Here is a 13,589-nt window from a genome sequence, read left to right as displayed (position 1 = left end):
ATATATATATATATATGTATATATATACTTACTACTTGTACTACTGGTCCAACGTCACGGTTTTTCACTTATCGCCCCCGCAATAAACGAGGGGCTACTGTATACCGTATTAGTTTACATTATTAGTGTTTAGCATATATCTTAGATCCTTATAAATTGTCTTTTTTTATATTTAATATTTTTGCTATTTTTGGGTGTAAGTGGGAGCTTGGGTACACAATTTCATTCCATTTCATGTGCCACATGTGATGCTAATGACAAAGAACCTTGAACTTAAAAGTCCAGGTATTTACTTGTGTATTTTGGAGAATTAATTTCAACTATTTTCATAGTACCTACGGAAATGATTGCGTAAGCATAAATCATTAATAGTTAAGAGATTGTTTATATGCCTGTTTTTATCTGTTTAGCATGTCTGTGAGGACTCTTAGCATCCTTTAGTTGCATGTTTCTGGTTTTAAGCTTGTTTGTGGCTGATTATATATTTTTTTGGCTGTTCGTGACCTTTCTTGTAGATGTTTTAACATCCCTTTCTATCCCTTTTTTTCTCTAATCATTTCTGCATCTGTAGCCATACATACTCTGTAGTCATTGTGCCTCTTGACAGTTTTTGTGGTTTTTGTGCTGGTTACGTTGTGAGTCTGCAACTTCCTGTAGTTATGCATGTTTTTATGGTTCCTTCTTTTTCCACGTGTTGTTGAGCTGTTTTCTTTTGCAGGGGTTGCCACAGAGAGCAAATTCATTGGGTTTCATCAGGTAGGACACTGGATGCCCTACCTGATGAAACCTGGGCTCAAACCTGCAGGCTCAGGACTACAAGACTGCGACACTGACCACAGGAGTCTCTGTTTCTTTTTCCTCCTCATAAATTGTTGTAACTTTACACCACTTTCATCATTTTAAGGTTCTGTTGTCCAGTTACATTTTCAATGACATTTTACAGGTGAAACTCACTTGACTCTTGGGACCCCAGAGAATGTGCCTGGTAGACTCTTTCACTAAAGTGGCGGCTGTGGCTGAGTGGTTAGAGCAGTCGTTCTCCAATGCAAGAGTTGGGGGTTTGATTCCATTAGCAGTTGCATGCTGAAGTGTCCCTAGGCAAGACACTGAACCCCTCATTGCCTCCAATGTGTGTCCCATCAGTGTATGAATGTGATCTAAAGCACTGATTAGTTTTTGTACAGATCTAGTAGAGTGCTGTCTGAATGGGTAAACGAGGGCACCGATTGTGTTGTGAAGACTTTGAGTATCTTGGTAAGATAAAGGCGCTATATAAGTACAGCCCATTTACCATCTACTAACCTTCCACAATCTGTGATAGAACCCCACCCAATCATCATTCTACTAGAAAATATCACAACCTCTGTTAAAATATTCCAGAAACAACTGTTATAACTACCAAGTATGGAGAAATAAAGTTTTATCACTCTAACTTAACACTTCCTGGAACATTTGTGTGAAATTTTCTGAATATAATACAAAAAAACTTGTCAATGTGTTATTTCAAAGAAATCTAACTGAACATTATTAATTAAAATGTAAACTTGGATCCCCTAAAGTAAGCTCAAAATACTTAAAAGTATCTTCCAACTCTCTCCCACTGAACTGCAGCTTGTCTGTAGGGGGCTGAGCCAGATTTCATTTTAAGCCACGGCATTGTGGAGTGTAATTTAAAACCATCACTGAGGCTGGTCAGAAGGCTTCTTATATCAACCTTCTTTCAATGAGTTGGTCTTTTAGAGGCTTCAGTCTTAGCCTACGGTTGGAGCAATTACCTATTAAGAACCTCTACATTCGATTAAAGGTCTGCGCCTGAATTTCTGGCTACAGAACAAAAGCTTTTCTTTACTCTATAGCCAAGGCTAAAAACAGGCAGTTTCTTTTCTATGGATGTAATATAAAACTTGTTCTTGACTTTAATCACTGACAAAATGTTGACACTGACTGTATCTTTGTTTTTAGAATACATCTATGTTACTTCTTTTAAATATGATAATGGTTTTCTTCATCTGTTCTCACCACTGACTGAACATTTCCTCCTATGAAAAACTTGAACTCAAGTTTTTCCTGCTGATCTCTCTCCTAGTACAGTGTCTAGCTTTTACAGTGAGGTTATTTTTTGTGTTCCCTTGCTGTCACAGCATAGCGCTTAAATCAATCAAATGCCTTTATGCGGTGTTATCCATGTTTGACCTGCTCAGAAGTCAGATAAGATTCATTCACGCTGAAGGAGTCCACTGGTAGTCAAATCCAGAAAGAAAAGTAAGACAGTAATGGGCTGACGTAAAAACATTTATGTAGCCCTTAATGGGAAAGGACTGTAAATGTGGAGCAGATAAGAAGAAATATACAATACATAGGACATTATTCAAAGGGAAAAGCACTTATCAGACTGAACCTTGCAGGAACACCAGAACAAATATGAAACAGAGGACAGAGCTTGTGTCTTACAATGTCTCACTGCTGGAAACTAGTTGGTGAAGTGCATTTGTGAGGAAGTCTCTGAAATATCTCGGTTTGCAGAGCCTTTCAACTTCCTCCTGTGCATCTAACAGACTCAGTGTTACTGCTTGAATTTTGAACCTGTCCAGAACATTTATGCTACAATCTTTCACTCTACTGGCTAAATTGATTAGGGATGCACAATATTATCGGCAGGGTATCGGCTGATGTTAGTGATAAAATTAAATATCAAGACATGGGCCATTTCATCAAAAAAATTCACCAGTACAAACAGCGCTGTTTTTATAAATATTAATATATATATTAGGGGTGTAACGGTACACCAGGGTGTACCGAACCGTTTCAGTACGGCACGTTATGTTCGGTCCACGTGCGTACTGTTTCGGTTATTGTTTTAATCAATTAAATTTTATTAACGAGAGATTATGTGCCGTGGAACTAAAGTTCCTATGCGTGTTTCAGCACAGCGCTATTATCTTGCAGCATGCGCAGCATTAGCATTAGCTTCTCGTTGCGGTCTCCTGTTTGGGAACATTATGGCTTTCTTGTTAAAAGACAAGCGCAAATCCAAAGCTGCGTGTCGACGTTGTTTCACAGAGATTGGATCTGCAGCAGCAACACGTCTAACTTAATGCACTTGAAACGACATCATCCAAACATGAACATCTCTTCTACAAGCAAGAAAAGCAGCTTGTTGCAAAGATCGATAACAGCAGCATTTAAACAACCTTTATCAGTTAATTCAGATCGGTCCACAGCAATAACACAAGCTGTAGGAGTTTTTAAAGCTCTGGATCTACGTCTGAATGTTGTTGATGCGCCAACTTTAAAGTTATTGAGCCCCTCTATGACATCCCATCACATCAACACTTCAGCCAAAAAGTTGTAGCAGCATTTTATGAAAAAGCTAAAACTGATATTGTCAACCAGCCCTGGACCAGATTAAAGCCCTGTCCTGATGATGATGACAGAGATTCAGCCACCTCATAACAAATGATGACCATTCAAGAAGAGGTATTGTTATTTTATTATTATAATCTAATGAACTTTTTTTTATTTAAAATTATAATCTTATTAACTCTTTTTTTTTTTTTGCCTATTTGTGTTTTATTTCCAGTCTGGGACAGAGACAGCAGCTGAGTCTTCTTCTTCTTCAGGGAAATCCATCAGAGATCACCTTCAGCTAAGAAGTCTGTGATGAGTGAACTCTGAAATTTTCCAGGGACCAGTCCCACCTGTGAGAGCAGGTCCAAGAAGAGGTTGGGAGTAATGAGGCCAAAAACAGCCACACTGCAAAATTAGCAAAGCTCTACCTCCCTATTCCTGCTACTGTTGCTAGTGAGAGGTTTTCTCCACCGCTGGAGATATTCACTGCAACTAGATCTGAGCTTTTGGTAGAAAATGTGGACAAGTTTGTCTTTTTGGCCAAAAACTTAAAACTTGATTAGTTAGATTGTAAACAATCTGTTGCTGCTTGTTGTTCTGGTTCTGACTGTTATTGTATTTATTAAGATTTTTGTTATTGTTAGTATAGTTTATTTATTGTAGAGTGCCTTTTATTTAAAATATCATCCAAATGGGTCGCTTTTATTTATCTTTATACAAACGTATTGTTTACTTGGCATATTTTCAAAATAAACATTTTGTACGTCTTTATTTTGGCCTTTTTTGTACCGAAAATTAACAGAACCGAGCCCTCCTTGAAACTGAACCGAACTGAAATGTGATTTGAACATACTGTTACATCTCTAACATATATATATATATATATATATATATATATATATATATAGTTCTTCTTTTGGTTGCTCCCTGCATTAGGGGTTGCCACAGCAAACTAAGTCGCATGAAGTCTTAGCAGTTATTTTTACGCCGGATGTCCTTCCTGACGCAACCACAGACCACCGAACCACCACAGCCCTCTGTGTGGAGCAGAGAGCTGCTGTCTAGGACACCAGGAGAAACAGATGGTGGAGATTAAGGGCCTTGCTCAAGGGCCCAGAGTGGGGTGAATGTGGGTGGGGGCAGGTGTGGGTGCTTCATCTACACCACCCACATTTTTGATGCTGTCGGTACAGGGGCTTGAACTGGCGATCTTCCGATCACAGGCCCACCTTCTCTAACCTCTGCGCCACCACTCCCTCTACATATATACATATATACATATATATATATACATACACATACACACAGTGCCTTGTGAAAGTATTCGGCCCCTTGAACTTTTCAACCTTTTGCCACATTTCAGGCTTCAAACTTAAAAATATAAAATTTAATTTTTTTGCGAAGAATCAACAAGTGGGACACAATCGTGAAGTGGAATGAAATTTATTGGATGTGTCAAACTTTTTTAACAAATAAAAAACTGAAAAGTGGGGCGTGCAATATTATTCGGCCCCTTTACTTTCAGTGCAGCAAACTCACTCCAGAAGTTCAGTGAGGATCTATGAATGATCCAATGTTGTCCCAAATGACTGATGATGATAAATAGAATCCACCTGTGTGTAATCAAGTCTCCGTATTAATGCACCTGCTCTGTGATAGTCTCAGGGTTCTGTTCAGAGCGCAAAGAGCATCATGAAGACCAAGGAACACACCAGGCAGGTCCGAGATACTGTTGTGGAGAAGTTTAAAGCCGGATTTGGATACAAAAAGATTTCCCAAGCTTTAAACATCCCAAGGAGCACTGTGCAAGCAATCATATTGAAATGGAAGGAGTATTAGACCACTGCAAATCTACCAAGACCCGGCTGTCCCTCTAAACTTTCATCTCGAACAAGGAGAAGACTGATCAGAGATGCAGCCAAGAGGCCCATGATCACTCTGGATGAACTGCAGAGATCTACAGCTGAGGTGGGAGAGTCTGTCCATAGGACAACAATCAGTCGTACACTGCACAAATCTGGCCTTTATGGAAGAGTGGCAAGAAGAAAGCCATTTCTCAAAGATATCCATAAAAAGTGTTGTTTAAAATTTGACACAAGCACCTGGGAGACACACCAAACATGTGGAAGAAGGTGCTCTGCTCACATGAAACCAAAATCAAACTGTTTGGCCACAATGCAAAACGATATGTTTGGCGTAAAAGCAACACAGCTCATCACCCTGAACTCACCATCCCCACTGTCAAACATGGTGGTGGCAGCATCATGGTTTGGGCCTGCTTTTCGTCAGCAGGGACAGGGAAGATGGTCAGAATTGATGGGAAGATGGATGGGGCCAAATACAGGACCATTCTGGAAGAAAACCTGTTTGAGTCTGCAAGAGACCTGAGACTGGGACGGAGATTTATCTTCCAACAAGACAATGATCCAAAACATAAAGCCAAATCTACAATGGAATGGTTAAACGGTTAAATGGTTAAATAAACATATCCAAGTGTTGGAATGGCCAAGTCAAAGTCCAGACCTGAATCCAATCGAGAATCTGTGGAAAGAGCTGAAGACTGCTGTTCACAAACGCTCTCCATCCAACCTCACTGAGCTTGAGCTGTTTTGCAGAAAGAATGGGCAAGAATTTCAGTGTCTCCATGTGCAAAACTGATAGAGACATACCCCAAGAGACTTGCAGCTGGAACTGCAGCAAAAGGCGGCGCTACAAAGTATTAACGCAAGGGGGCCGAATAATATTGCACGCCCCACTTTTCAGTTTTTTATTTGTTAAAAAAGTTTGACACATCCAATAAATTTCATTCCACGTCACGATTGTGTCCCACTTGTTGATTCTTCTCAAAAAATTAAAATTTTATATCTTTATGTTTGAAGCCTGAAATGTGGCAAAAGGTTGTAAAGTTCAAGGGGGCTGAATACTTTCACAAGGCACTGTGCATACACATACAAGGATGCCTACAGTGCCAGCACAACGTTATGACATCACGCACGCTGTTGAGTTTAGATTTGTGAAAATTTATAAATTTGCACTGTTTGAGTGTTGTCGTTGTGTTAGAGTAAATGTCATGAATAAATTTGACATTAAACATAATCCAAGATGAAATATTCCATCATTTCATGGTGAAAATGAACGCTCCTACAAGCACCCTGCAGATGTTGGATGCTGTCTATCATGGTGCACTAAGATTCATAACTGGCTGTGATTATCGTACCCACCACTGCACCCTGTATTCACTGGTTAACTGGACATCATTAACTTCACGCAGACTCTCTCACTGGTACATTTTAATTTTTAAATCACTTCTTGGTCTGCTGCCTTCATACATCTCCTCCTACATGTCTCTGCGTGAGTGCAGCTACAGCGTGCGCTCTCAGGACATTATTACCTGCAGTGTTCCCTCAATGAGGACTGAACTAGGCAAAAGGGCCTTCTCCTACTCCGCTCCTGTTTCCTGGAATATCTTACAAAAAGATTTGAAGCTCTCGACCTTGACCTCTCTAAGTGTCTTTAAGAATCTGTTGGACTCCTGGCAGGGACCAATGCAGACATGTTCCTGTTTTTAGTTTTCTACATTCGCCTTAGAATCTAACTGTTTTTTGTTACCTTTTCCTTTTTCCTTTTAGCCATCCTATTTGTAAAAAAAAACAAAAAAAAACCTTGTATTATGACTTTTTATAATTGTTTATTGTTGTTGCTGTTGTCCTTTGTTGTCATCTTTCTTTGTTGAAATCAGGTCTCTCTTGTAAATGAGTCCTCAAGGCTCAATGGGATTTACCTGTCTAAATAAAGGTTGATTGATTTCAGCTCACTTTTTGGTATCAGGCCAAACTGACAAAGACCATGCAGAATAATGTAGTATTTTAATTCCACAGCAGAGAAAGCTATGTAGTCTCTGTAAATAGGTTTATGAAAATAAATAAATAAATAAAATCAGTATTGGTATCGGTTATCGGACAAATAATTTTTAATATATTGGTATATCGGATATCAGCCAAAAACCCATTATCGTGCATCCCTAAAATTGATGTATATTTTCAGTTCCATTTGTGTTATTCTAGAGCACTAGACCGCACAGGAACTCTTCTTTTGATAGAAAGCATTTGAGCTTACAACCCTGAATGTCAAGGTCTAACAATACAGATGATAAAATATACTTATCAAAAAATAGGTAAAACATTGTTTTGTTTTTTCATTTGTAAAGTGTACTCTGGTAGTTTAAATCATTTAGGTGGGGGTGGTTGTCAAGGTCTGTACAAAGTGGGCAGAGATGGACTACAACATAATGTGCCCAACCACAAATACAGTTTTGCAAGCAGTAACAAAAAGGCAGCAATTTTCTAAAATTGCTTTTGCTGCTCGCTCCCCAATTTCAATGAGACTGCAACTGCAAATTCACTTCTTTTTTTATTTCATTTTGAGTAACTATTACTTTAAGTTTTGGCTTTAGCCCGTCGGTGTTTGAGACAATATTGGCGTGCTCGAGCTTGAGGGTTTAAATCTAAGACCGGAGGTGGAAGTCCTCTTAACAGACATTTGTTTTTTTCTTTTCTTTTGACTGCTCCCTTCTTCAGGGGTCACCACAGCGAACTAACTTGCAGAAGACATAACCGGCATAAATCAAAAGTATTTTGTAAACAGTTTTCCCTTTGGTCAACTGATTTCAGTGGAAAAGCAGGGTTGGGATGGCACAAGTAGAACATTAGCAGTCCAACAGGAGGAAGGCAAGAAGACCTCCAGGGAGTCTTGTAAAAACCAGGGGACAGGCAGGCATTCCTCTTTACTCCTGAGACAGTTAATTGGGGTGGGGTTAATCCACATACCAGTGTCCTCTAGAGTCTCATAAGGTAATTTCAAGCTGAATCCTGTTTTCTCTCACCCCCACTGTAAAGAGCATTTACTTAACACTGCGTAGTTGTGTTGTTGTGCACATGGTTGTACCTACTCACACACACAGAGACTAACCCGCACCTTTTCACAGGCTCAACCACATTCTGGGCTGAAGGATAACGTGCCTGTTGCTCATTCATTAAAACCAGTAGTGCTCCGTTCTTAAATTCGACTTGCATCATGTGAGAGGGACTATTTTGTGGAAACATGCTCATAAAGTGATGTTGTGAGTGGGGTTAAAGACACAATTAAAGGGCCATTCTGCCCAAAATAAACTCCTGAGTGGATAATCTGCACAACTGACTCATTCAGGACAAACATTTAAAGCTGGCTCGCCATTCTAACCTCAAACACTCAGGAGGAATGTTTGTTCAGTCCTTTGTTGCTTATGATGGAACCTTAATCAATGGAAGCGGTCGGTAGGTGCGGGATATGCCAGACTGTTCCTGGTTGATTGTTAAAGCTCGTGTTTCACTGAATATGTCGAAGCTTCATCACCAAATCTGCTAAACAGCAAACAAAAGATAAAGACAACCTGTTTGGGCCTCATAGACAGAAAAAAAGGGTTTATCTGAAGTTCCGAGCCTTTAAAGGTCATCGACTGAAGTACAGACGGGCAGCACAGATTTAGCCAGTTACCGGTAAGTTAAATGTCATAAAATGTAAAGTGTCCTGAAAGAACTGTATATCACTGATACTGTGTTTGACTTAAACAAGCTTGTATTTAGAGTTAGACTTAAGTTCTCATAAAAATCCTTCAGTCAAACAGATTTAAGCATCTCCAAAGTTTACGTGTTAAAGCTAAACAGTTTAAATATTTCTCTCTAGTGTCCCAAGAAGAAAGGAGAAGTGTTTTTGTTCCTAAATAAATTATAACATTTTGTACAATTTTGTTTTCATATCTGTACTAATTTGAACTTTAAATTGCACGGAAAAATGTTTGGGGGAAAAAAACTTTTAATTATTTGCTTCTTTTTTGCTTAAAGAGAGAGTTCGGTCTTTTTAAATTGGGATATTGTGAAAAACGTACGAGTAATCATTATCTTACCTGTTGTAAAAAGCCCTTAGAATGACCTCAGCAAAAAAAATTGCTCCCTACTTCACAGATTTTCACTTTGCAGGGGTGTCTGGAACATAACCCCCACAATAAATGAGGGACTACTGTACAGTTAATTTGAAACAACTCTAATCTAAAAAATATATAGGATTTTATGTGTATGCTGTTTTACATTCCTTTTCCCTGCAGTCAGTTTTGATTACATCTTTCCATATACAGTATGTGATACTCCTGCCATGAGTTCCTCAGGCTGCTCTGGACGTGTGATGGCTAGCTGCGACTACTATTTGCACCAACGAATCCTAGTAAATATGTAAATAAGTGTGTAATGCAAAACTGAACATGATGTGAAAGTTTATAAAATAGTTTTTAAATGAAATTCTTCAAAAAAAATTAGAGTTGTTTTAAGATGCATCAACCCACTTTGGTCTTGGCTCACTTAGAGTAAATATTAGCTCGTCCAACCCATTACATTTAAACTCCGTTTCTCCAAACCAAGGACGTACAAAGAGCTATCTGCCACAGGTAAGATATTAATAGTTCATAACATTTCCACAGATCTCCACTTTAAAAGAGCTGAACTATCACTTTAAGCTCCTCACCTTAAGAATCATCTCTGCGCGGGTCATGCCTTTCACCACTATCTTGGTGTAGCTGGCAGGTGCCTTCCGGAGCACCTGAGAGCCGATGGAGGGCAGATCCAACAGGACAGTCTTCAGGGAGTGAGCATCAAGGAGGAGCTGGCAGTGGACGAGTTCGCACAAAAAAGAAAGGGACATATAAAAGCAGCAACTCTTCCATAACAGTGCACAAATTAAAGCAAACTGAGCTTACCTGTTCAGCTCCCACCATACTGATTGGCTTACATCTAAATAAGTGGTTGATAAATTTGGGAATGAAAGAACTAAAAAAGAAAAGAAAAGGACAAATATATTAGAATTAAAAGCCTTTAAATGTGGTTCAAACAGAGATTTATAAATGTCTGTTTTTGGAATGTACTTTGTGAACTTGATGCAGAACTGTGTGAAGTATTTGCGCGTGGAGGCCAGGTTGTCCCTGATGACGGGCACATTTTGTTTAATGTGCATGATAATTGAAGTCACATAAGGACTCTGGTCACCCACATGCTCCACACTCTGCCACGGCATCTACCAGGAGAGAGATAAAGGTCTCAGAAGGCTCGAGCACCAGATACTGTTCAACTAATCACACAATAAAACAGACATCTTTTTAATGGTGGGAGGAATTAACCATAAAAACATAAAAAATGCAAAATTGTAACATTCTTATATTAGAGTTACAGGGAAAATTTGTTAACATATAGATATATTTGATTTAATGCTGTTAAATGAGCTGAATGTTTTTCAACCTTGCTCATAGCCGTTAGAGCGGGATCGCAGGCGGCATCAAGATCCTGAACCAGCAGCTGGATGCTGTTGGAGATCACACTGTGGAAAACGTAAAAAAAGAAAAGCATCAAAATATGTCACAACAAAGAAGGCGAGGCTCAATTTAAAAGAGGAAAAGTGCTTGACTGCAGCTGTCACTTACGTGCTGAACGTATCCATCTCCCCAGTCAAATTTATTCTCTCCACCAATGTTTTATCTACTTTTTCCTTTAGCTTCTCCTCTAACTGGAACATATATAAACAAGGACTTAAGTGCACACATAAACACATAAAAAATGTTGGCTCCGAGATCGCATCTGTAAAAAAAACCTTGTTCATTTTGTGTTTTACAATACTGACAAAACGGCTGTATAAGTACAGCACTAAACAGAACCTTTTAGGTTTTACTGTAGTCATAACTGTCAGTGAGAGTTCCTTAAACACTCGTCAAACATGGCCGCCGCCATAACAAACGTGTTGCAAGTTTCATTGCATATATATCCATAACAAATACAAATTCAAGCATTTTAAAACATGTTGAGTGGTCCGTGCCTGCTGTGTGGTGGCCAGGCAGTATTCTGCAGTGCTGAGAATGCTACAGATCAGACAGAGCTCATCTACAGTGAACTTGGTCGCCTCACAGCCTTCTTTTTCCTTCAGCAGGCTGCTGATGGTGAGACCCCCACTGTTACTGTTGGACCTGGACAAAATCACAGAGAGAAAAGAGGCAGGGAAGACAAATGACGACTGTGAGCGACTGAATGTTCACCATGTGCATGTGTGAGTTATCTCCAGATACTTCAATTTCCTGCCTCAGACCAAAAACATGCATGTTAGACTGATTGGTAACTCTAAATTGTCCCTAGGTGTGAGTGAGAGAGTGAATGATTGTTTGTCTCTATGTGGCCCTGTGATGGACTTTACAGAACTGTCCAGGTGTCCCCTGCCTCGTGCTCAGTGATAGCTGATATGGGTGCCAGTGACCCCCACAACTCAAAAAGGAAGAAGCAGGTAAAAAGGGAGGATGGATGGATGGATGTATGGTAATATTGATAAAAGTCAAACAAAGTTGACACACTGTGCAGCCAACCTTAAATTCAAAACATCAATTTCAAAATTCTGAATATAATAATGAATAAATAATTATGATTAAACAATAATGAATAAAACGTTTAGTTGATGTTTTAGTAAATTTTATCTGCAATTAGGCTTGTGTTTTCTCAACAAAAACAAAAAACAAACAAAAAAAAAAAACACATTTGACTTCACATCCTTTATACCGTGTGTCCAAAAGAGTTCTCTATGCCTTTGACTTACTCTAAAAAATATAGGTACAAATCCTTAAAATGTGACTGTTCTTGACTATAGCTGCTGTGATCTTCTTTATCAAGCTTAAAGGAAATCGTTCTTGTGCGAGACAGCTTTAGAAAGTACAAATAAAGGATGCTATTTTTTAGTAACTCAGACACAATAGGCATAACTGAAAACAGATGCAAAAATGGGAGCCAAAGCGGCCCCACTGGCGACATCATATTAATAAACGTCATAACAGAGACGTGGGTAAAACCACAACATAGTTCAAGCTCCTTTTGAGGGCCCCTTTCAAAACCTCATGAGACTAATTCACAGCACACCACAACGGCCGGGTGTCTGCAAGTGTCTGCGAGTGTTCAGCAGATCTAATGTGTCTGAGTGCATCTGATAGTGTTTGTATTCAGCTCAGAAAATCACTAAAACGAGTGGGAACACAAGTGTGTAATTAGCATGCATGAGTATCTGAACGTGCCTATATGTGTGTGTGTGTGTGTGTGTGTGTGCGCGTGAGAATCCACCACAGTCAGTGAGGATTTCTGATGTGGCCAATGAGCCAGAGATGTTTTTTTCTGGTAGCATATTAGGCTTTGCCACAACATAACCAGCTCCAGATAGCTCCCCCAAACAGAGCGCAGCTATCGGTTCAAGGTTTAACTCTCAAACAACTCAACAGCACACGAAAACAGTGAGAAATGTGAGCGTGGCAGGTGTGTCTGTGAAAAGTTGATTTCTAACAAATTTTTGTTCATTACAGGTGAGGTAAATGTAACCATTCCCGTATAAATTAGTTGAAACAATATAAATGCAAACAATTGCAAACACACAAAGTTTGTTTTCTCAGTCATCCAGGTATATAACAACAAAAAAGGTTGAATCATGTCATCTGGACTTCGTTTTTTTGTTAAAAAAGAAACGTTTCGCCCCTCATCCAAGAGGCTTCGTCAGTCTGAGGCCTAGCCATCTGGTATTACCCAGCAGCCACCCTGACTCTTGTGTTTCAAGCCTGCCTCAGTTACCCCTGAAGTCTGGCCTTTCATTAGTGATGAGGGGCGAAACGTTTCTTTTTTAACAAAAAAACGAAGTCCAGATGACATGATTCAACCTTTTTTGTTGTTATATACCTGGATGACTGAGAAAACAAACTTTGTGTTTTTGAAACCATTAGTGAAAAGGCCAGACTTCAGGGGTAACTGAGGCAGGCTTGAAACACAAGAGTCAGGGTGGCTGCTGGGTAATACCAGATGGCTAGGCCTCAGACTGACGAAGCCTCTTGGATGAGGGGCGAAACGTTTCTTTTTTAACAAAAAAAACGAAGTCCAGATGACATAATTGCAAACACAATTTTTAATGAAGTGTAAAATTAGTTAAAATTATTTTTCCTGAAAAAATGCATTTTATGTATTTCATTTATTTATTTTTACCGCCAGAACCAACTTGGTTTACTAGCTGCTGAGTCTGCATGTGTTCTTTTTTGACCAATATGTCAATCATGGGGCAGCACAGTGGCACAACTGGTAGAGCTGCTGCCTCTCAGCGAGCAGGTTATCCAGGTTCAAATCCCGGTCTGGGGAATTTCTGGGTGGAGTTTG

General features: G+C 39.4%; 2 protein-coding genes across 2 annotated transcripts in view; both read right to left on the bottom strand.

Moving 5' to 3' along the window:
* bcap29 (B cell receptor associated protein 29) overlaps positions 1-13,589 on the bottom strand; it is a 375,732-nt gene that overhangs the window by 21,089 nt on the left and 341,054 nt on the right. The window lies entirely within an intron of this gene.
* Positions 1-13,589, bottom strand: part of vps53 (VPS53 subunit of GARP complex) — a 41,802-nt gene that overhangs the window by 3,721 nt on the left and 24,492 nt on the right. The window contains exons 15-20 of the mRNA XM_037677465.1: positions 11,239-11,386; positions 10,850-10,932; positions 10,668-10,746; positions 10,298-10,446; positions 10,133-10,202; positions 9,901-10,038 (exon numbers count right to left, since the gene is read on the bottom strand). Coding sequence (XP_037533393.1) covers positions 9,901-10,038; positions 10,133-10,202; positions 10,298-10,446; positions 10,668-10,746; positions 10,850-10,932; positions 11,239-11,386 — 667 coding nt within the window. The remainder of the gene's footprint in view (positions 1-9,900; positions 10,039-10,132; positions 10,203-10,297; positions 10,447-10,667; positions 10,747-10,849; positions 10,933-11,238; positions 11,387-13,589) is intronic.

This window comes from Nematolebias whitei, chromosome 6 (genome assembly GCF_014905685.2).
Source record: "Nematolebias whitei isolate Nwh7 chromosome 6, NemWhi1, whole genome shotgun sequence".
Lineage (NCBI taxonomy): Eukaryota > Metazoa > Chordata > Actinopteri > Cyprinodontiformes > Rivulidae > Nematolebias > Nematolebias whitei.
Note: the sequence above shows the minus strand (reverse complement) of the source record. Positions and strands in the feature narration are given on the sequence as shown.